Source organism: Chrysemys picta, chromosome 4 (genome assembly GCF_011386835.1).
Source record: "Chrysemys picta bellii isolate R12L10 chromosome 4, ASM1138683v2, whole genome shotgun sequence".
Lineage (NCBI taxonomy): Eukaryota > Metazoa > Chordata > Testudines > Emydidae > Chrysemys > Chrysemys picta.
The window spans coordinates 23,861,095-23,886,011 of record NC_088794.1 but is presented as its reverse complement, the minus strand read 5'-3'; the positions used below and the strand labels follow the sequence as shown (position 1 = coordinate 23,886,011).

Genomic DNA, 24,917 nt, shown 5'->3' with positions numbered 1-24,917 from the left:
TTACTAAATATATGTAAATCAGCATTTACACAGTAAGGCATAGGCTTAGTCTTTTCTGCAGCTTAGCTCTGAAATGTTTGAGTGAAACTATTACAGTTGGCCTGTAACCTAATTGGACTGTTGTGTCGGAAAGTTTGCGGAACGGTTGCATTAGTTCAGAGCTACTTTGGTAATTGTGCCAGTAAAGTAACATGACGGCTCGGAGTGGAATGAGTGAATAAACATCACGGGTAAGTCTACAGGTTTTGTTTTTGCTTGTCTGTCTTCTTGTGGATGAATCGCAGCCAGATTCAGTAAACACAATGTCCAGGTATTCCTTGGGGGAACTTTCAGCCATCTGGGATTAACAGTTAGCATTTGTTTATGGGAGAGGATAAGCAAACAAATAAAACCACATTATATTTCATAGCAGAACATTAGAGTAAAAGGTGCTCCAAAGAACCACCTCAAAAATACATATTTAGGAGAAATCTGAGTAGGAGCAATTCAAGTTATGTTCAAACCTATTTTGCTGGTTCACAAGCTCAACTCTGTTGAAATGGGAACGTGTGTGTGTGTGTGTGTGTGTGTGTGCGTATATATGTATATAATATTACTCTTTCTAGCCTGATGAAACTCAGACATTTCAGATATTGCTTTTCACAGATCTAATTGGTGGTGTGGTGGTTTGTTTTTTGTTTTGTTTTTATATTCTATCCTATCTGAGGCAGAGGAAACTGAGTGCTGATCACAGGACTGCCTCTTATGGTGCCTGATCCACAAGGCAGCAGGGAGAGAATGGACAGGATTAGCTAGGATCCCTTCCTGTCAGTCCCAAGGGTCAGAAGAAGCCAGAAAGCGGTATAAGAGTTGGGATACACGTGTAATTTTAAATAAAAGGTGTGCAATTACTTGCCTAACATGTTTATTCTCTTAGTGCAGTACTGCATAGAATGTACATTCAGGGGGAAACTTTTCAAAGGCAAAAGGGAAGTTGGGCATCCAACTTGAAAATCTTTCCATTAAACTATCAAAATTAGCAGTTTACAAGGGCAAGTTACCTTAATTCTGTGCCCAACCAACTTAAAAAAAAAAAAAAAAAGTCCCGTTTCATGTAATGTAGGTGTGGACAGGTGCAAAGTAGTGGTAAAGCGTCTTGACTATTGGATACTGTATTGTGATGTGTCTTGAAGTTTAAACAGTATATGATGATATTGACTTGCAATGTTTCAGAGTAGCAGCTGTGTTAGTCTGTATCCACAAAAAGAACAGGAGTACTTGTGACACCTTAGAAATTAACAAATTTATTTGAGCATAAGCTTTCGTGGACTACAGCCCATTTCATCAGATGCATGTAGTGGAAAATACAGTAGGAAGATATATATATATATATATACATACATACACAGAGAACATGAAACAATGAGTGTTACCATACACACTATAAGGAAGGAGAGTGATCAGTTAAGGTGAGCTATTATCAGCAGGAGAGAGAAAGAACTGTTTATAGTGGTAATGAAAATGGCCCATTTCCAGCAATTGACAAGGAGATGTGAGGAACCATAGGGGGGGAAAGATAAGCATGGGGAAATAGTTTTACTTTGTGTAATGGCCCATCCACTCCCAGTCTTTATTCAAGCCTAATTTAATGGTGTCCAATTTGTGCCATTTTCATTACCACTACAAACAGTTCTTTTTCTCTCCTGCTGATAATAGCTCACCTTAACTGATCACTCTCCTTATAGTGTGTATGGTAACACCCATTGTTGTGTGTGTGTGTCTTCCTACTGTATTTTCCACTACATGCATCCGATGAAGTGGGCTGTAGCCCACGAAAGCTTATGGTCAAATAAATTTGTTAGTCTCTAAGGTGCCACAAGTACTCCTGTTCTTTTGACTTGCAATGATGCGCTTTGTGATGCCATGTGAAATTGCTCACCTTAATTTTGTGGTGCTCAGCCTCAATTTATTTTGTCTTTTCAAGATTTGAGTATCCTTGTTCCAGAGTAGTAGTGGTTGGAGTAGTTTGGAGAACTTGGAGTAGCTTACTAAATAGAGAGTATGTGCAACTGTCTAAATAGGATGGGGTTAGGGAAAGCTCGGCCTCAGAAGGAAGAAGCAGAATATTTTTCAGAACCCCAATTTGACCAGTCTTAGGGGTCATATATGAGAACTTATATTTTTTTAAGCCAGGTCCCACAAAAGCATACTACATGAGAGTACACATATCAGTTGCACTCTGTTTTGCTTTGAAATATAACCCTTTTCGTTGGCAGGTGCTCTTGGTGAGCAGTAGTCGCCATCCAGACAGATGGATTGTCCCAGGAGGTGGCATGGAACCCGAGGAGGAGCCCAACGTGGCTGCTGTGCGGGAAGTCTGTGAAGAGGTATGTACCCAACAAGAACAGAACACCTGGAATCACTCTATGGTCGGTAGTTGGCTCTGTTTTCTTATCCTTTTCCATTCTTGTTTTTCCTTTCCTTCCCCTGCTGTCAAAATAATCTGCATGTTGTGAAAAATATTTTCAGTCTGTTGGTTCATTTTTCAGTATACCTGCAATTTATTAGAGGTACTAATAGTGCTTGCATTTTTAGTGACATTGTCTGTTACTGTACTTTTCTATCTTCATATCCTTAAGGGTAAAAATCATTTAAAGCAAAGTGCAAAGCTCATGTATAATAGAGAACTGACTACAGTTCTATAAATGTATAACTTCTAAATTGAACACTACAGGATATATGTTGGGCACAGAACAGAATATTCTCATCACAAATGGAATTAAGATTGAATGGGGGTCTTGGTATCTATTTAAGAAACTTACAAATATATGTCTAATGATAATCTTTTTCCTTCATCTAACTGTGCAAAATACATAAATTCTCTTTAGTAATATGGACATGGTATGTCTCATTGGTCCCAAAAAAGCTAAACAATGGTTTAAGTTTAAGACTGTCCCATCTCATTTCTTGCTGTGAAGAGACAATCTTCCATTCCCCATACAGCCTTCACTTTCAGTAGTCTTTTGTGTCCTGTTTGTTTTGTATCTAATAAAGTGATACAGTTCCTGGCTACTGTTACTAGAATTTAAAATGTCTTTTCAAATGGTTGCTGGTACTTCTCTTGTACACACACCCCAAATATAATGCAGGTATCCTATTTTTTTTAAAATAAGAAAATAATGTTTTGTTAGTGTTAGGTGGGAGGAAATGAAGGTGTGATGTGAAGACAACGAAACAATAGGTTTGAAGACGAGATAGTTGTGGGAGGAGAAGAAAGGGGAAGGGTCATGCATGATGCCAAAGTTAGACAGTGGAAGAAAATAGGAATTGAGAAGAAAGGTAGTACAGTTGTTTAAAAAAGGCTCTCTTGTTCAAGAGAAGCACTGCCTTTTGTCCGAGACCTTTAACTGAAAGAAGTTAAAATGAAGCTCTATTGTTTTAAGTTGAATTTTACATTGTATAGTTAATAAAATGCAGTTTCTTAAAAAAACAGAGCTTCAGAAAAGACATGTCCTTACAGAATTGTCCATGAGTTGGTATAGAAGATTTTAATGGTACCTTTCAAATCATTGAGGCCCATTTATTGGGGAACAAATTAAAATAGTGTTTTGGCCCAATAAACAGGTGTGTGTTTTTGTTTTTGTTTTTGTTTTTGTTTTTGTTTTTGTTTTTGTTTTTGTTTTTGTTTTTGTTTTTGTTTTTGTTTTTGTTTTTGTTTTTGTTTTGTTTTGTTTTAAATCCTGTGTGGATATCCAGAGACTGGTCATGAAAATAATTAGAGGCATGGAAAGACTTCTTATCATTTAGCGCTCCCCTCATACGGGATTGTTCTGGAAGGAGAGGTGACAGGTATACAGAATTCTATAGAAAAAATAAATTGAGCACTCCTGTAGATGCTTCTTCAGTTAGAAGAATGAGGTACATTCAATTAAATTAAAAGGCAACACATTAAAAACTGATAAAAGAATATTATTTTACATAACATGCATGATATATAACAGTGAGCTCCACAGATTAACTGAAGCCATGAGCTGTTCAGGGATTTGGGAAGGATTAGATGTTCATATAGATAACAAGGAGGTCCACAATTGCATAAAATAACACTTAAAATGTTTTTATAAGGGTTATAAACCATCATGCTACAGGGCATAAGTCAACAGCTAACTGTTGAGAGTTTGGAGGAAACTTCCCCCATAGGCAAATTATTTCATATTTGTCAACTATGGAATTTCTTGCATTGTCTTCTGAAGCATCTGGAAATGTCTGCTGTGAGACAAGATGCTGGACTAAGTGGTCTCCTGGTCTGGTCTAATACAGCAGTTTCTGTGTATCTATTCAGAGGTCCTCAAAATCTACATATCAGAATTAAAAATCCTTATGTATACCACCCGCTGTATACACTCTAAGCCTCTTAATATCAAAATGTCTTTCCTTTTTAACTCTTCCATAAAGATCTGTATTAGGAAATAACTGCCATTTTTTAAATTAACTAACCGCACATTGGCACCCTACTTTATTCCTGTAAAAGAAGCGGGTTCATGTACCTTTGAAGTATTTAAAACTCAACTAAAATATTGCAAGTATTTGAAGAACGCTTGAGAGTTTTTTCAAAAATTTCTACTCCTGCTTCCCCTCATATTATGCTTTGTGCTGAAAGTCAGATAAGGTTAGAGCTGAGATTGTCTTCCTTCCCCCAGTTGTGTAGTGAGGAGGATTGTGGAGCAGGGTATTGAACTTTGTACTTTGTTCACCTCCATTGTATAACTAGGCCCATGGCATTTGGTTTCAAATGCAGGTGGGGTTAATTGTGCTTGTGAAAATCCTTGGCAGCACCCAGCTGTCTCTTATAGCAATTATTTGCCTGCATACCATGGAAAGAATAAAATGGTTATGTTTTAAAAAGAACCTCTCTTCCCAAAGCCCACTAGTTCTTCTGAGGTCTATTTTTGTTGGGATGTTCTTTTGTTTGTGTTTTTCTATGAAGATAGCATTTTCCATCTGCTCATATCTTTGAAATAGAGGAGAAACTACTCAGTTTTCTTGTTCCCAAGCTGTAACATGGCACACTGAACTTGAGCTACTAATAATCAAGACTATAGCAAAATATGATGCTGGCAAAAGACAAATGATAGAGTTTAACCAGGCTAGTGAAACATGTTCTACTTGGGGACACAGCCCTGCTTTATGACCAGATCGCTATTAATAATTAAGCTATTTGATATTGAAGTCAAAAGTTCGTTGAGCAGATCCATGGCTTCACCTTTCAAATCCTAAAATAAATCTGCATTGACCCTCCCTTTCTCTGGCAGCTGAGAGCCTTGGAGAAGCTGCTCTCTTTCCATGACAGCTCAGTGGTTGAAAGGAAGCCTTGGCATGGACTCCATTTGCAGTGAAGAAACTGGTTTGGGCTGGCTGAGATAATCCCCTCTTGCTCAGCTGGTGTTTGCTTGCTCACATGTATTGCTGCCGAATGAGACTGTAATTCAAACTGTGGCAGCCTAGCAGGGTTGAGTTGCTTTGAGTGAAGTACCTGCCTGCTTGAATGCTGCTCAACAAACAATAAACATCACAAGTGCCAAAAGGAGCAGGGTTACAGGAACAGCTGACCACTGCAGCACCCAGTGGTATTTCTAGTGATTTCAGATTCCACCTCTGCCTCAATCTGTCAAATGCTGACATGATGAAGACTCCTCTCGAATGAACTTCAGAAGAGTGATCTATTGTGTGTAGTTACCTGGTAGAGGACTATATGATCACTGCAGCAGCTGATTATAACTTCTTAATCCAGCGAATGCAATCATTAAATGCTACTTAGCTATCTTCCAATATGCCAGTTATAATTGTGCAGTGTATAATACTTACAGAAAATATGAAATCTCAGTCTTATGATCACAGAACTACTTTGTATGTGCTAAAATGCTAGCCTGGGGGCCTGTCATATGATGGGCATATTCTGTTACTGGATTTGGGAAGCTGAGGTGCCCAGTTTGGAACGCTAATTTGGCAGAGGCAGTGGTCCAAAGCGATGGCTTATCAGAGTATCCGTTTTGCCTGGAACTCAGGACTATTCTGTAAGCCTTAAAATAATTCATCCCATCGCTTGATTTCAGAAGTTTTTGAAGGGCAGTAATTGGATTGTTGTGTTATGGGGGCACTAGTAGGAGCTCTTTTCTGATGAGAATTGATCCCCAGACATTCTTGGGACAACTGCATCCACCTCCTACATATAGGGAGGTGGTAAATTGGCTGAGCAGGTAGATCCATCTGGCTCCTTTGCAGCCCACCTCCTGGGCTGCTGCGGATTCCTGGCTCCCTGGGCCTGCAGGAACTTTGGCAGCCCACCTGACAGGCTCCCCAGGATTTCAGGACCTCAGCTGGCTATCTCCCCACCTAGTTCCCTAGGCTTCCCACCTGGTAGTGAGTCTTCTCAGGTGGCTGGCTACCCAGCTCTCTGGGCTGCCAGCCTGATGGCGGGCACCCTAGGGTGCAAGGGAACTGGCTGGAAATGTTGAAAAAATTCCATTTCAGGTCTCCTGAAATGAACTTTTTCAATTGTTTCCATTCCATAGGAAAATGCATTTCTAACTTTTTGTTCAGATCCAGAATGAAACGTGAAATTTCCTACAGGAAAGGAACTCTGGTTTCTACACAATTCTACATTTAAATATAATAGTCTTGTGCAGCCATTTTCACTTTTTTCTCTCACTATTTGAATTCATCCTTTTATGAGAGGTTGTTTTATCTTGCATCAGCTAATGAAATATTTGATGTGAATTCCAACACTGGTTTTACATGTAAGAATAGAGCATATGAAGAATTAGAAAATCTGCTGTCTGCACAGATGCATTTGAATTTCATGTGTCTCCAGTTCCACTGTAGTACAATTAACCTTGAATTATAATTAGCTTATCACAGTCATCGTGGTATGTAAATGCCTTATTCGCTGGATATACAAAAATACAAGTACTCCGACTTTAAATATTGGATGTGACTACAAAGATTTCCCAGGCTGTTGAACCGAAGCTGTAAGGATCCCATGTGTTTATAAGAACTGATTTGAACCTGCAGGTGGCAAACATCAATGGTAACTTAAAATGTACTTTTCATCTGCTGTAACCTTCATTGCTAGCAAAATTAATTGCTAATGAAGGGTAGGGTAGGAAGGTTAGAAACAGTAATGGGGAACCCTAAATTTTAAACTACCCTAACTAATCCTGTGTACTTTAAAGCTGGGGTTACAAGGTATTTAGCACATCTGGCACATCAACATTCATATGCCCTTTCATGCTTTGATTTGTGGGCTCTAAAGTTTTACCCCCCCCCCTTTTTTTTAACATAACTGCACTCAAACAAAACAAAAATAATAATTCTACATTTGTAAGTTGCACTTTCATGCTAGGGATGGCACTACAGTACTTTTATATATTTGAAAATGTAGAAAAATATCCAAAATATTTATAATTTGAATGTCAAGTATCAGAGAGGTAGCCGTGTTAGTCTGGAGCTGTAAAAAGCAACAAAGAGTCCTTTGGCACCTTATAGACTAACAAATGTATTGGAGCATAAGCTTTCGTGGGTGAATACTCACTTCATCAGACGCATGACAAAGTGGGTATTCACCCACGAAAGCTTATGCTGCAATACGTCTGTTAGTCTATAAAGTGCCACAGGACTCTTTGTTGCTTTTTGCATAATTTGAGTGGGTATTCTATTATTGTGTAACAGTATGAATAAAACTGATTAATCGCAACTATTATTTTAATCTTGTGATTATTTTTAATTGTTCTAATGTATTTAAAATTATTGTAATAGATATTGTAAGGTTAGGCCATATAATATGTTGATATTTTAAATTTAATTTAAATATATGTATTTAAAATTTTACTTAATTTAAATAACAAATCCAATTTAAATACATGTCCGATTTTCTTTTTAATCTATAAATTTGATCATCCACACTACTATGGTAGTTATAAGATAGCAGAGAATTAAGTCCACAGACTTACATACCCAACAATGCGGGTAAAGGAAAGGGTAAAACAAACATTTTGCCCAAAAAGCCCTTAAGGATATATTTGGCCGTTATCTAAAATAGCAAATTTCATATCTTGTAATTCACCACCAGTATTTGTGATGGAAGCTGTATTGTAGATAGGATTCAATTGATTTTACCTGAGGTTTCTCACTCTAAAGTTTTCTAGTATGGACTCAGCCTTTGAACCCAAGTAGACCAAAGTAAAACAACTGAAATTCCGACCCACATTTTCTTCAGCTCAGCTGCAAGGAAATAAAAGCTTACTGTAGAACAGGTGGTGTTGCTGCAGACTGCTTTTTGCATCTGACACAAACTTATTTTCAGCTTTGAAACCCAAGCCTGCAGATCTTAGAGATCGTCAGCCTTTTTCCCTTTATTTTAAGCAAGTTTTGTCTGGGCTCAAACTGTGCTGAGCATGTTGTTCTGTTCAATTTGCCATATAAGAGCTGTTGGATCATCGAGGGTATCTCAATATGCAGTTGTCAAACTGATTTTTCTCTCTAAAATGGATCCCAGGCTTTTGGGACTCGTGCTACAGTTACATCATCCCTCTGGTGATTACACTGTTTTCATGTGAATTGACTGCTTTCAACATTTGCTTCCTGTTTTTACAAACCTTGCTGTCACACTGGAAATAAGGAAATGAGCTGAGCTGTAGTTAAAAACATTAAACCTCCTTCTGTTTGTACTTTCTGTAGGCTGGAGTGAAAGGGACATTAGGAAGATTAGTAGGAATTTTTGAGGTAAGTTTATTGAAATATCTGTTCAGGTTGTAAAGTCTTGCTGCAAAAATGTCATTTTAGTGAAACTTTTTTCTAAGCTTGCAGCAGTATGCATGTTGGCCAAACTAGACAACCAGGTTTGGAGGGAAGGCACCGTGTGTGGTGGTGGGGGGGGGGGGGGGGCTTGATTTTTTTTTTTTTTTTTTTTTTTTTTTCCCCCCAGAGGTGCTGAGTGCTCAGTTTCCACTTCAGGTGGGATAGCTGGTGATCAGCAGCAATCAAAATCAGATCTCTTATTAAATAACGCCATTCACCGGCAGTACAGAGCACGACTTCATGTAATAGTGTTGGGCCTATTTATTGTGTGTGGACTATTTTATGCTACTTCATCCTAATGCCACTTATTGTAGTCCCTTGATTTTATACACACTAACCCTTTCTGAACAACTTTCTTGATCTTGAAATGGGAGACCACTGATTGATTGTAGTTTTGTAGACTAAATAAGGTCACTACTTAAAGGAAGACTTGCACTATCCCACCTTCTCGAGGCTGCTTTAAGTTGTCCATCCCCCCTCTCTCCCTCCCCCCCCCCCCCCCCAAAAAAAAAAACAGGGTTTAGGATTTTATTTAGGTGTTGTCTTCTTGGCTGCTCTGCCATAATCCTGTCCATTTTGCCTTTCAGAATCGGGACAGGAAACACAGAACATATGTTTATGCACTTATTGTCACAGACGTGTTGGAAGACTGGGAGGACTCTGTCAATATTGGTAAGACCTTCATGCTTGTTAGCATTACTGGTGTACGTCTTCCCTCTCATACAGAAGCATGCCAACTCCCCGCCCTTTACTGTGATTGTTAGAATAGTTGAATTCTATTGACTTGTCCTTTTGAAAACAAAAATATTATCATGTTGTTGATTCCTTCTTCCTTCCCTGGTCCTTTGAGTCATCTCGGTGGGTTTATATAGAGACTCATGTTTTGTCTAATTCTTGCACTTCTGTTTGACCACTCACTCCTGAAAGCGGTGCGTTTAAATCCTTATCAGATCCCCAAACGAAAATGAGTTTGTCAATGTAATTCCTGCAGGATGCTTGCTAACACTCTTAAAAACCCACATATAATTGGGCTCATCTTGCAGGCTCTCCTCAGGAGAGGTCTCAATACAAAGAGACAAATGCTGTACAAGAGGATTGAGATGCCTTGGAGAAAAAGCACTTTCTCATGCCAAGCCAGGTTTCAGAGAGTGCCATCTTTTCCTCCTTTTCAGGAGCATGTCATTTAAAAAGAGAAAATTGTTAGATGATAGATGAAGTTCAAAATTTGTTATGAATTCCCTTAAAATCGGTGGTGTTTTTATATTTTTCTATCCCACTCAAAAATCATGGAAATAACATTTAAAAAAATAAATCTCCGGATCCGAAACCCCCATCAATTGGATGGTGGACTTACTTTGAACATCTTTTGTGGAAGGTTGGAGGCATCTGTGTTATACTTGGCTAGGGGGACCCTTCAGTCGCTATGAGATCAAAAGACTAATGAGAGAAGTCTCTTGAGATTTTTGAATTGGCATTGGGCTGCAAGCCCACTTCATTGTTCCACTTTAATCACAGTTGACATGGACAGAATGCTAGTTAACAGCAAAAACTTCACAGAAGGGATAAATGTCTATCTTTAGTCCTCTTACTGCGTTTACTAATTTATTTCTCTACCCACAGGAAGGAAAAGGGAATGGTTTAAGATAGAAGACGCTAAAGAAGTTCTGAAGTCCCACAAACCAGTGCAGGCCTCATACTTTGAAACCTTGAGACAAGGCTGTTTGGCAAACAACGGCACTCCTGTCATGACCGCTTCATACACTGACTCTAACGAGAGCTCTGTCTCTGACATCAGATGACTGAAGACGTCCCTATAAAAGAGAGTTTTGGAAAATAGACTGAAACATGGATTTCCCCCCTCCTCCCTCTCCCACCCCCTTTCACATGCTTCCTCTGTCGAACAAGGCATGGGCAGCGGCCTGTGGCAAAGCAAGTGTTAAGAGTGTTGCAGTTTAGTGCAAGGTGGGGTTTTTTGCTTTTTTTGGATATGTATTTTGTAAAATACATTTTGTGCATGAAGTGCCCCTTTCCCTTTACACCGCTACCCTGGCCTGGAGAGCGACGCTGCTCGTTTTGCCTCTGCCTTGTGATCTGACGTGTTCCCATATGTGTCATCCCAGCCATAGCCAGACATTATTCTTTTTTTTAATTAAAGACTGCAAATGTGAGATCAATTCTTTAAGTCTTAGTCTGTACTGTAAGGTGCTGTTCAGACCTGTGGTGGTCACTTTCAGCGCATATGTATAAACAATTTTTTTAGATGGAGGAATCTAACTTTTTAATTTTGCGGGAATTTTTTAAAACCTGGGCTACTTGTGAAAAGAGGGTTTCATAATTAATCCGTTTGCCTTGTTTTTTTAAATACAAAAATTTTTGTGACCATGCTAGTGGCTGGGCCAGTTTACTCCCCCCATAAGCCCCTGAAACTTAGTGCAGTGACATTTTAAGGTCAGAGCAAAGTTTTGATCACCTTCAGACATCCCTGGTGCTCAGTTCCTTCTCCTATAGATTCAGCCAACATTTCTGCTTTTATATTAGAATGAAACGCAAAGAATTGGTCTTTACCGCCCAGCCAAAAGCAAACAGCCTCAGAAACACTATGATAGAAACTGAATTTTGGCCTCAATGGTAGGAATCAGGGATTCAAAGTGGGGTTAAAATCTAACCAACTGGAGCTTCAAGCACCAATGCTGCCCTGCTGTTTTGGAATTCTTTCCCACTTGCTGCATATTGCTGATGTCTCTTCTTGTCCACATGCCTTACACTGTGCTCAAATGGGTATTGTAATTTGTGCTAAAGCATCGGATTGTACTTCGAGTGTCATTGCACAAACCTGTGGGGGATGTCCCTGAAAAGAAGTCTTGGTTGGGGAAAAAATCAGGTGTTGAATCTCTTGTATGTGTCATTGCAGCACTTACAATTGCACCACAGAGCATACTCAGAATGTTAAAACTATCATCCTCTGTGACAAAGGTACAGCTGGCTCCCAAGCAGAAATGCTAGTGTGGAGAAGTACATCATTTAATAGGATAGTTGCCCTGATGCATTGGCACAATTCATGTTTTTTTTGTTTGTTTGTTTTTTACTGATGTAAGTTTCATGCTGTCTTGATTTGCCAACAGTGTTGTCTAGTTGGGAAATAAAATGGAAAGGGTTGGGGCTGGAGGGTGGGAGGGTAGGGGAAGGTTTGGGAGGGGCATTAGTTAATCCCTGGCTTGGGACAGGAGTTAGTTGCTGCATTTGGTAACTTCTCCTTTGTCAGAGCATAGCCAAGATGTGAAATTAAATCTGCAGTACTCTTCCTTATATTTAACAGAAATTATTTTAATAAATACTCATACTTTTCAAGAGCATTCTTTCTTCCCATTAAGCACTTACAATATAAAATTCTGATAGACCTATCAATGGAGCAGGGGTAATGGGAATTGGTATTTTCACTACTTTGGCAAGAGGCTGTTCAATTTGAGATCCCATTCTGTTCCTTTACTTGTTCTCCCTACTTTCATCAGTATGGGATAGCAAGGCCAAAAGCAGTGCCAGTGATCACCAACATGAAAAGGCACACAAGAAAAGGCTGAGGGGCATTATTCAAGAAGTAGTTTGAAACTGAGCATCTGGAATTCAGCCTAAATTACACCAGTTCTGTTCACTTCAACTTAGAAACAAATGTACAGTCCCTTCTTAGTTTTTGTTGATCAGCCTGAACATAACTCTAAAAAGGGCTTGAATAATATATCCAGAAATGGACAAGAAAGTAAGAATCCTCTCTTTCTGAGCCGTTAGCGGCGCCTAACAACACAGCCATCTACTGCCTTCAGTTGAGTTTTTGTCCTTCACTGTATAGATTAATGCATTACAAATGCTTTGCAAAAAAGCAGCTGGTACTCCTGAAAGAGTAACTGCAGTTTTAATATCAATAGCATGCACATTTTTGTTTCCTTAAATCTAAAAATGTTTTTATAGGGCTGTTAAACTGACACTTTAGGGTAGAATATTGTTAATAACTTGCTAGTGGCTTCTTTGTTTGGGTCAGAAAAATAAATTGTGCCAAGAAAGTATTTTAATGTGGCATGAATTGATGCTGTTAATGCAATTCCATTGAATGGCTGGTGTTATGCCTTATTAACTGGAAATAGAAGATTGAGCTCCTGGGGTGGAAGTAGTCTTTATTCAAAAGCTGTGTACTTAAAACAAGCCTTGTTCCTGACTTACATAAATCTTTCTCCCTTACCACCACCTAGAGTTCGCATCTTCCCAATGTCTGAGGTTCTTCTGTAACAATTCGTATAGCCATGTGGTATATTAGCGTAAGTAATCTTGTCCAAAATGATACTAAATTGATTTGGGACTCATACTTGAGTTACCTTTCATATGCAAACACATCAGGATTTTAAGATGGGGGCTCTGGCAGCTGTTGGCAGCATGATGTCAGTTAAACCTCTCCAGAGCAAGTCTGACTGACCCAGTGCACAAAATGGCTTCCGAACTAGACTAGGACTTCCAGCATTGTTAAGACCGGTGCTTCTGAACGTGCTAGCAAGGGTGGAAATTGTTACCTCCCAAAACAGTGTTGTGTATTGACCCTAAATCTAGAGCTAGGATGTGTCTCAGATCTTCACTTAGTCTGGGAAGTCTGGAGCTACAAAGCTGCAGCCACCACTAGGAAGGTTTTGATGTGTTTGCTTTGGGTCAGAATTTTCCACCTCTCAGACACCAGGGATTCATTATTGTGTGTAAGTATTAGGTTTTCTTCAGCACCCCTGAATCCAGGATTCTAATGAGAATCGGAGGCCTGGAATTCAGTGCAGTATAGTAAATTCACTCACCTGATCATTTTTCCCAATGTTTTGCCAGCTGCACCTTTATTCCGTACATATATAAAGAGGAGATACTGGGGTACTGGGAGGCAAGACTGCTTACAGGGGAGGAGAAGTTGCTGGATATTGAGATCTTGAAATAATGGTTTTCCTTTTGCATCCTACAGTAGGGTTCAGGGTTGGAGGGTGACAGTGATGCATGGGCATGGAGACATAGGGCTTGTCTACATTAGGGAAACTTGGCAAACATTTCCCACTGTCACGCAGGCTGATTCAGCTCCACCAAAGTTAGCAAAGTTGGGAGCCCTAATCTAGATGGGTTGCAAGCTGTCCACCTGCATTTTAAGCACGTGGACCAGATTGTCAAAAATCCCCCTGGGAGCCTATCTCCATCTTCCGGCACCTCAAAATCTATTGAAAAGCTGGCTCCGTGTTGCTTAACCTTGCTCAGAGCAGTTTTAACTGACACCGGGCTTAAAATGCTAGTGGCAGCCAGAGGGTCCTCTGCATTATGGGGCCAAACGTAACTAACCCTGGCGGAGCTGAAGTAGTGTTAGCACCAGTGTAGAAGAGGCTTGAACAGAGAATAGCCCTTCTCTTAGAAGGAGGAAGTGTGCTTCAGGCTCTTGGAATTCTTTCTCAAACCCTGTTTTGATACAGTGGAACAATGACTGCTGTGGCATTATTTTTGTGCTTTAGTATCACCATTTAGAAAGTCTGTGTGAGTAAAATAAATACGGTATCTTGGAGTCTTTGGAATTAGTTATTGTAAATCTTTTTTGGCTTTAACCTTTAGTTAATTAACTCATATTAGGGCTTTTTAAAAAGAAAAAAGTCCATCTTAGCAGTAAACAAAACTGCATCATCCTTGTATAAAGTGATTAGCTTGATTTTGCCCTCCCCCCTCCCCCGCAATGTTTTTTGTTTTAAATATAGGGCAGCCTCTCATTATTTCTATATATGTTTCTTACACACTTAGCCATAATTTTTATTTTTTCCCTATTAATCTATATGCCATTATGGCTAGCAATTTCTCATCTTATTTCTTCCCCTTCCCCCCAATCTCCATTCCCAAAAATATATTGTCCTTGGCCATTTTTACTTCTGAAATAAATTTGCCAACCACAATGGTGAATGCCACAGCAATATGTCCTCTCAGTAGCGTTCTGGTTATTTCAAACCTGACACAGGGCAGATTTAGAATGTGATCCCTAGAGAAAACAGTTACCTATGTGTTTAGGATTTTTTTTTTTTTTTTTTTTTTTGGTATTTTTTAATCAGGGTAGAAAGTGTAAATGCTTTTCCTACATCTGCCACTGAGCCTGTTTTAAAAGCCTTCTGAAAGTCAACCACTGAAGCACACGGGAAGTTAGCGCTCCTACACTAGTCAAAATTCAAGGAAATCATGGGTTGCAATGACTACGGAGTTACTGCTGATGGTAAAAACACTAAATGTTTTACTGGGAGGTAACTGATTTTAAAAAGAAAAATGCAGCAACGCTCTCCCTCCTCGCTTGGTTTTGGCCATCTGTCAAACATAAATGTCCCCAAGCCATACTGTTGTTCAGTCATGGGGGGAAAACGTGGTGAGCTATATACCAGCTTTCCACGAGGGGTAATACTCTGTGCTCAGGCCTTTCTGTAATAAAGTATCTTCTGTGTGGTTTCCCTTATCTCATCATGGCAGACTTTATTAGGATGTCTTGCCCCATGCCACAGTTCGGCTGTGCGAGCTTCATAGTTTGGGGCACTGGATTGTTGCTAGCTTGCGGAGCAAGCATGTTCACATTTGGGTCTCCTTTGTGACAGTGTGGGGCGGGGAAAGTGTCTTTGAGGGATGATATTCTTGTGAATAATTAGACTTGAAACGCCGACATTAGAACAGTTTACCCCTAGCAATGCCAGAATACCGATGCTTTCCTTCAGGCAGTATTTTCCCAGGTGCAAGCTTTACTTTGATTTGGCTGCTGTGATGGTCTACTTGAAACCAGCAGGTATTTGTGCATCAGGATAATAGAATAAAAATGGTTGAGCTGCTGGAAAAATCAGTTCAACACATTAGTTCTTCTAAAGATTAAAACGTGGAGGGGAAGGGGAATCTACCTGCCAGATTAAAAAGTGTTCTCATTGGAGCCTCTGGTGTAGATTTAATGGTTTTCTCTTCCCTTTTGTTCCCTTGTTCACATTATCTGCATTTGGATTAGAAGTGTCCTACGCAAATTATTGTACATACTTATAAGTACCTTTGGAAGACGCATGTTATGATGAAACTGAAGATCTTTGCATCTCAAGCCCCAGCAAGTGGTATGTTTTCCTTGGAAACAGGAAGAGGAGAATTAATTGATTTTTTGGGGGGCTGATGATCCTGCAAACTGGCAGGTGGTGTTGCCAAGAATAAAGCTAAGTATCTTCTGATCTCCCCACAAAGATGGATTTTTTTGTTTTGTTTTGTTTTAGACCCATGGCTTACTGGAGATGTGCAAAATCCAGTATTTTACACAGCAGGGGGATGAGGGGAGAGTTCATGCTTTTTTCATCTTGCTTTATGGTAGCTTTGTATAGAGGAACTACTTCCTATCATCACTGGAAAAACTTTTATTCCTGTTCTTGTCACATTACATACCATCTAGCAACTGAAGCCCAAAATACTGCCTCTGAGACCACAGTACCCTTGCTGCTTTCTTCCGTGTTGGAAGATCTTAGGAAATATGAGTGTTTGGTGTGTGTATCTCTAAGTGTATTGTGTGACAAAACCTTGACTTGATTAAAATCTACTTTGTAAAGTAAAAACTGGAGTGTAAAACTTTAAAGAATTCAAAATACCTTAATTGGGTTCAATTAATAAGAGTGAATGGGGCTGATAGTGTGACAATTCATGTGTGTATAGGGATTGGGATCCTGAAAGATGTGAATGCTGAGGGCCTGATCCCCCCCCCCCCTCCCCCGCAAAGTCTTTATTCATGAGTTGCAATGATGGGACCTACGCTCTCATAATTAAGATTGGAGTCTTAATTTAGCTAAAATATTCCACCTCAGCACAACTGTAAAATCCCAAGGTGAAGCTATAGAAGATGTTTCTCTTGAAATTAGATGACATGGTTAGCATAAGTCTGTGATCACCTCCTGTGAAAGGAAGGTATATCTGGAGCTGTGGAAGCTCTATCCTGCTAGACAGTGTTGAAGTAATGGGTTAATATTAGTGATGAATTGTGTTGACCAATTAGTTTAAACCTAATGAGCGGGGATAAAAATGTTGAATCTAGCGAAGGGATATTGGTGACTCAATAAGCTCTTTTAACACTACTGTTTGGAGCGATGAAAAAGTAAAACCTCAATCATGGGAGTTGATGCTGTTTTTTTGCATCTCTAACTATATTAGATGCAGATCTGAGAAATAAAACATTGGGAGACCATGCATAAGTTCTTGATTGAAAACATTGCTAATATGCCACTTCTTGCCTAGAGAGGTTGGTCTGTGTATGCACTTACATTATGTGAAACTAGTGGATATATGGAACTGTGGTTTTTATTTGAGGAAAGTCCTGAATGAGGTCCATGTAATTCTCTTTGCAGCTTGAAGGTGGTATATTTTATAGCCAGATGGAAGCTTTTGTTTGCATCCACTGCTCTTTTGCTTCTGTCAAAATGGGCACTTTGGGATTTGCTTTCCTTTTTAGGAGGAGGAATTGGTTCCTCTGTCTTAAGTGGGTTATGACTAATTGTAACACGGGTGCTGGAAAGGCAGATACTGAGTTTGGGTGTACCCTCTGCAACAGCTGTGCTGCAAGATGAAACAGCTACGCTGGGGCCAATGCTGGAGAAGCACAATGTGCTGCTATGGTGGGGATTGAAGTTCAAGATCTTTCGCTTCTAGATCAGCAGAGACTAGTGTGGGAATCTGCTCCAAAATGTCCTGCCTAGAGAGGATTGTGACCAGTCCTCAGTGAGGAGGACTGTTGGCACGGGAGGTAAGAGATGGTATCGTTGGACTAGGAAGAGCAAGAACTCAACTAAAATATAGTGAGAGCTTGTCAGCATCAGTTGCTGCCTGGTCCACACTAACCCCCCACTTCGAACTAAGGTACGCAAATTCTAGCTGAATTCGAAGTACCTTAGTTCGAACTTACCGCGGGTCCAGACGCAGCAGGCAGGCTCCCCCGTTAATGCCGCATACTCCTCTCGCCGAGCTGGAGTACCGGCGTCGACGGCAAGCACTTCCGGGATCGATTTATCGCGTCTAGACAAGACATGATAAATCGATCCCAGAAGATCGATTGCTTACCGCCGGACCCGGAGGTAAGTGTAGACCTACTAGTTTTTCCCCTGATCAGGCAAACACTTGAACAAACTGTAAACCAAACTTCACCTGAGAGAGATCGCGCCAAAGCTCTTGGAATTCCCATTTATCACAATGTCCTCTTTTAAATCATACAAGGTATGGGGTGGTGTTTAGTCATTAAAGCTTGGGTCTGGATTGCCAAGCAGTCTGGGTTCTTTTCCCAACTGCGCCACTGACACTCTCTAAGTTGACTTTGGGCAAGTCACTCAACCGCTCTCTGCCTAAGTTTCCCCTTTTGCAAAAAATACAAGGATATTTGCTCACCTTTAGTGAAGTGCTTTGAGATTGCTATAAAAGTGCAAAGTCGGGTATGTTTTAATACATGTTGGACAGAGCTTAAACAGAAGAGCTTTTAGTGTCCTTAATTATTAAAGAACATGATCGTACCTTATCTCTTGCACTAACATACACGTCTCATTAGTTCCTTCTTTTAAAGCAGCAATTCTAAATGCATTGTTATATCTGCAACGACCATCTCTTGCTGAGAAGGAAGTGGATGATCTGTTGTTTTGCAAGTGCTATGTTTGTTTCACTTTTCCTTGAGTGGAAGTCATGGCTGGTGTTTAAAAACAATACTGTGGCAGGTGACTGAGGAGAAATGATTGCTTGGGATCTTTTGGTCTCTCTGGCCCCATCTACACTATGAAACTGACCTATTGCTGAAAGCAGCTGGTGGTCCTGAACTGGTGCTGAAAACAGCATAGGTAGGCTAATGTATACAAGGTTAAACTGTTTCCATTGCCATTACAGAAAGCGTGATTGGCCTCTTTCCCCTAATCTCAGTCAGACTGTCTGTAACTGTGCTGAAAAGCACAATAGCAGGTAAATATTTCCAGCACAGATTTAGTGAGATCCCCAAATCCTAATACAAATAGGGCTTAAGGAAGTCGTTATTTTCATGAGATGGATCTCTTTAGGTTTACTCTCCATATGGGGGATGTGAGCCTCAGTGATTGCTGTCATCAGTAACTTTAAAATCCTAAAGCAAATGTTCATATCCAGCACATACTTTGAAAGAGATGGAAATGCTCTTTTCTGCAGAGCTCCTTTGTTTGGATTAGAAGCGGAAGTAAATGTTGCATTTCAGGACCTGGAGAGCTATTTTAGAACTAAAGTGCTGAGCAAGTTGCAGCCCCTTGCACACAACTTGTGTCAATTAAAGAGAGGAAGTTGGAACAGATGAGTGGCAATAGCATGACAGAGAAAGGACAATCTAGTCCTTTAGTTCATGTGTAATGTCTTCTGTCATCTGATGTCTGCTCTACAAAGAAAACCCCACAGCACAGAGTCTGAGCACGTGTCCGTTGGCTTGGGCTGTGGGGCTAAAAATAGCAATGTCCATGTGCTAGGTTAGGGTCGAGCCTGGGCTGTGAGATCCTTCCCGCTCACTGCGCATCAGAGCCCGAGCTCCTGCCTGAGCTGGAATTTTGCGGTTTTTAGCCCCGCAGCCTGAGTCAATCGACCCGGGCTCTGAGACTTGGTGCCACGGGGCTGTTGTTGCAGTGCAGAGACGCCTTTAGAAGGACTTTCGCACTGCAGTAAACTTTGGGGCAGGCTGTGTTTAAAAAACACTTCTGCATAAAGCTATTTACATTAACAACTTTCTGCAATTCTCTTGCAGATCATGAGTTATTTTCCCCTCACAACTCAGCTGGCCCCTCCTGCTAATTAGACAGCATCATCTAGTGGTTACAACAGAGGATTTGGGATTCAGGAGACCTTGCTTCTACTCTGTTTGCCAAGGACTCCCTTTGACTTGACACAACTCATTTCACTTCCCTGTGCCCCCATTTGCCCCCTGTAAAATGGGTTTAAAAACTCATCCCCCTTTGTAGAGAGCTTTCAGATCCTCTGATGGAAGGTGGTATATAAAGGTACGCTGATGTTGTAGCTATAGTGTCATTATACCTTTACCTGCTCAAGGAAGAGGAGTAGATGGGCTGGGAGGGAACACTTTAACTAGATGAAGTGCATTTGTTAGCATGTTTTTTCACTTGTGTGAAAAGACCTTTTTGTGACTTTAGCTGGAACGAGAGCTTTGGAGCTGTACTTTGGACATGATGGTATTTACTAAGCTTCCTGTGTGTCATAGTATATACTGTATTAGCTTTTGTAAAAAGCCAAAAATCTACAGGCGCTCCACCTTGCATTCTCTGCCTGGTCTTGTCACGAAAACACATCAGCAAAATCTTAAAATCTGTACCCCAGCACAGAGTACAGATTCCCAGATCTGATCAAAATTCTCTCTGAATAGGTATAAAAAAACAGCAACAAGGGATCCTTTATAGTAAAACAGCAAAATTTGACTTCAGTAAGTCTGATGAGCACAACTTGCTATCATTCCTTACCTAATCTCGATACCTCACGACCAAACTGGGTCACTATAACTCTACAAATATTAGTTACATTTATTCACTTGTGTTTCTGTGTTTCTTTCTGGGAGCTGCACGTAGTAGACACATTAAGTCACTTGGAATGTACTGGGAGGGCAGGATACAAGAACAGTAATGGTTTGTGTGATTGGTAATGCCCGATACCCACGCTGTAAGCCCCCAAGTTTTCCTGCTAATGCTAGAAATGGATGTTCTTGACTGGAAAAATCGATGTTGGCTGTTGTGTTACTGCTGACGAGTAATTCAGTTTTCAAATGGAATTGTCAGATTAGTTTAATCAGTTTTCCCTCCTCCAAGCAAGCCAGATTGTCAGAACTGAAACTAAGGCTGGTATTTTCAAAGGAGCTGAAGGGTGGGTGTTAAGTACCCAGTTCAGTGAATTTCAATGGGATTTGGGCATCTAACTCCCTTAAGCTTTTTTTCCTCCACACGATGTGCTCCTAACCCATTACTTTGTGTGTTTCTTTGATCATTGTGTAAACTTGACACTTCTTTCTGTAATCTTCTCTGAAATCAAAATGGTTCTTAAAAATAAGAGGATTGTGAGGACACTTCTGAAATCTAGTATTTCAGCAGAGGTCCCTGTTTTATTCATCCCTTGGTTTGGATTCTCTCATTTGTGACTTTTCTTGTTTTGTTCAAGGTATAGTTTGTTGAATGGAAAACATGTTTTTCTTCGAGGGCCAGATCTTAGTTTAAGCCAGTGAATAATTCAGACACACACCTTTTTGTTCTTGTTCTCTCCAGGCTGGACAGGTTTAGTAGATAGCTGGATAATTTTGAACTTTCATCCTTCACTGTTTCCAGAGACAAGGCATGGAGGAGTTTGCTCTAGGTTCATCTGTGGTACCATTACTAAATTCACTTTTTAAAGAAATCCATGTTCGGGTTGAGCCAGATCCTGAACTGATGTAAAGCAGCACCGCTTCGCTGAAGTCCAGGGAAGTCGATTGGCTTCCATCAGTTGATGATCTGGCCCCGTGCATCTGAGAATGCCATTCCTTTCTCTTTTTAAAAGATGTCTCTCAATTTGAATGGTGTGTGAGGGGGAGGGCACCACTGTCTTTTAAAAACTGGTGAATGCAAGTTTTGATGAGAGTGTAGGTTGTAATCTAGTGCCAACCAATAAATGCACCAGTATTTCACACAAACTGTGCTTACTGTGGTGTTTCTTCTTCCTAACGTTGTTCCTAGACACTGTGAACTTTAAACACAGTATGGAAGGATGAAAAAGAAAAACATGCTTGAAGGAGCAAGTTGCCTCTGTGAATCTGCCAGGTAAGTCGACAGTCAGGAGAAGGATGCTAAATTTAAGGGGCACTGCTATCTTGAAGGCCTTCATCTTGACTAAGGACTTGTCTACGTGGAGAAGCTATTCCAGAATAAGGTAGGGTGTGAATTTAAAGCATGATAGCTATTGGAGAATGGCTCCCATGTAGACACACTTTTTCCAGTAGGAGTGCTTTTTTATGATGTAGCTTCATCAAACTTTGGAAGTGGATTATGCTAAACTGGAAAAAGGCACTTTTATAATGGAAGACGAGTGTCTACATGGGAAGCTATTCTGCAAAAGCTGTTCCAGTCAACTTCCCCATGTAGACAAGCCCTAACTAAAGCCCTTTTCTGAATGGTATATCCTAAAATTGAAGTGTCCCTCTGCTCCTTTGCTTGTGTTTAGGATCATTTGGGTGCACCCAAGAGCAACACCACCACATGCCCAGTTCCACCCTCCCTTTTCTCTCTATGCAGATGCTTGCGCTCTTGCTTCTTTGGTTTCAGATTTGCTGGTGGTGGTTTGTGTTTGTATTGTAATAGCACCTAGCCCCGTCCTGGACCAGGACCTCACCACTAAGCATGCTGCAAAACATCCTTTTGCAAATGTTTTGGTGTGTGGGAAGAGCATGGAAACGAGCTCTTTCTAGAGTAGCACGAGGGGCCCCCAAACATCAGCGAAATAGTGGAGTAGCTTGCTAATAAATCCATAAAGTAAACACTTGAAAGCTGTTTCGTCTATTTTTTCTGCTGCAGTGATTTTTGTCAAGTAACGAAATGGCCAGAGGAGAAGTGCAATAGTTCAAGTGGACGGCGATCCCTCTTTAGTGTGACAAATCATACGCTTGTAAGCTCCATTTTAAAAAGCAAAATGTGTCCCTGGTACATTGTAACGCCCGTAAGACTCTACACTTGCACCTTTTCCACTACCTGGAACTGCCCCCTAAGCATCAGCGAATCGGGCTGAGATAAAGGAGCAGTGAAGAGATCTCCAGTCGTTGTTTGACTTCACCTACGGCAGAACTGCAATCTTCTCTCATTGTGCATGTGGCAGTTTAATAATGAAAAGCAACCCTACAGTGTGGCGGGCAGCGAAGAATACCTTAAGCAGTCCAAACTGCTGGGGAAATTTAGCTGCACAGAATGCATTACTCAAATTGGAACTGATGTAGAACCGTGGGACCAAACTCCCCACCCCATGTTATTTTTCAAAAATGCCACAATCTATAATAGAGACAAGGGAGGTGAGGTAATATCTTCTTTGGGACCAACTTCAATCTAGAATAATCTCTAATCAGAAGTGGTTAAAACCTCAATTTTATTTAGGTCTCATCTGAAATATAGGAACTCCACATAATCACGCCGTGCCATTGGGTCCCTATTGACCCAGAAGGAAGAGTGCCATCTACTGAATTATTAGTACAAATCTTTGCACTCCACTGCGCTATCGCTGGAGATTCTCTCTGTATGCTGACTATACCTGAGCCTGCTTAACTTACAAGATCACACAGCCTGAGATTACCTAGCTTCGTGCCCCCCTGGAAAGAAACAAATCACCTTTTCCAGAAAAGAAGTTGCTCGCTGATCCAAATCCCAAGTGCCATCTTCCTCTAAAATAGAAAGCTGGCTCAGATACTCTAGATAGAGGTATCAGTGTCACCAGTAGTTTTCCTTCCCTCACACTAATGCAGTGTTTGGGTGTGTGGCTAATCCTCTGCCTTCTCTAACCAGTGATGTTAAAGCTTCTTATCCACACACTTCACCAAAGCTGAGAGTTAACAGAACTTAAAGCTCACGCTGATGGTTTAGAGATGATTTCAAAGCAATCTTTCAGGGGGGAAAAGGGAACCCTGTCTGAATAATGTAAATCGGGTGACAAAACAGCCTTAAGTGGGGGTTAGACATGTTACAGCAGAGAGATCTATTTCACTGACTTGTGCCAAGTAATGTATGTGGCTGGATAAAAATAACCATTGCACCACTTGTAGTAGTACTTCATGTCTGGCAAAGTTGGTTACCTTTATCCTCTGCTATTACATTAATTAATGGTTTCAGTCTTTGTGCCATTTGGTGCTGCTGCAACCAGCAAGAGGATGGCAAAACGCTTTATGGAGATGGTCATTTAGATCCTGAAAGGAAAGAGAGCAAACATGAAAGGCAAGGCTTGAAGGAGAATTGGCTTCGAGACAAGAGCACGAGTGTCAATGTGACTGCATGCCCCATGTGTAACTGTATCCCTCTAATGCTAGGCATGGGAAGAAGGGAGGAGTATGGCAGCCGCCTCTGGGGTGGCCCTGCTTTCCTAGAGTTCAGGCATTACATTTAATGTCAGGTTCCCTGTCTCGGAGTGTAGCTATACCCGGGGAGCTGATAGAAGAAAAACCCCGCTGTGCCTGCTTGCCTAATAGCCCAGCCACTAACAGCATGATGGCACATCAGTAACCAGGCTGTAATTTAACATTGCACTTACATATTGGCTTTTAGCAGAGGATCTCTGCAAGCACTTGTCACAGTTTCAGGGTAAGTGCACCTGTATCTGCCCTCAGGTCTTAAGCCATTATATGTCTCTGGGCAGGGACCCTTATCCTACTCCCTTCAGCCTGAGGGCTTTAAAGCTGCCAAGCTCCCTGCCTTGTGCTGTGATATCCCTAGCAAACCAGGCTGCCTAAAGCCCAGCACAGGTGGTTGCTTTCTCTCCAGGGACTATGCACAGTATAGTTACCACCTGGTTCCTTCTAAGCAAGCACATTTATTCTTAAGGTAAAATAATTACAGAGAAAACATCAAAACAATAGATTTAAACACACACTCAACATACCAGGAGTCACCCCTTAGTCTTAATGTCCTGGTAGGCTAAAGTCTTTGCAACCCTTCCACAAGGATTGGGGGGGTCACCCATGAACAGAAGGCCCGGTCTGTTTGCTGGATCAGAAGCAAGGCCCTGAACCAGTTTAAACCCAGCCTTTTTCTATCCAAAGCTCTTTCTTTTGTCTATCTATCTCTGGAAAAGCCAGTTTGAACCAGTATATGGAAGCCCCCTCAGGGGGTGGTGCCTCTCTGGAGGGGTTTACAAGCTGACTGAGTCCCCTTAATCACCTTCCACTGGTCTTAGTTCCTGGCCGAGCTGTGCTATCTCTGCCCCTGGTGCTACATGCAGTCCTGGGCCCACCGTGATACGGAAACCATTCGTAGATGGCCATATGGCCCCCAAAGATATTGCATGGGGTTGCAGTATCTGTCACCATGCTTTCCAAATATCAACTA

General features: G+C 40.8%; 1 protein-coding gene across 6 annotated transcripts in view; it reads left to right on the top strand.

Annotated features, from left to right (window-relative positions):
- The window catches only part of NUDT3 (nudix hydrolase 3), a 33,038-nt gene extending 16,599 nt beyond the window's left edge, over window positions 1-16,439 (top strand). For 2 of the 6 annotated variants that reach the window (XM_005309677.5, XM_065591677.1), the window contains exons 2-5: window positions 2,256-2,366; window positions 8,713-8,757; window positions 9,420-9,504; window positions 10,453-12,890. In XM_005309677.5, the coding sequence (XP_005309734.1) occupies window positions 2,256-2,366; window positions 8,713-8,757; window positions 9,420-9,504; window positions 10,453-10,631 (420 nt within the window). In that variant the 3' untranslated portion in view covers window positions 10,632-12,890. Of the gene's footprint in view, window positions 1-2,255; window positions 2,409-8,712; window positions 8,758-9,419; window positions 9,505-10,452; window positions 12,891-15,853 lie in introns of those variants that run through there. The other 4 variants (XM_042858113.2, XM_065591675.1, XR_010600410.1 and 1 more) reach the window with 3 other exon arrangements.
- The last annotated feature ends 8,478 nt before the right edge of the window (window positions 16,440-24,917 follow it).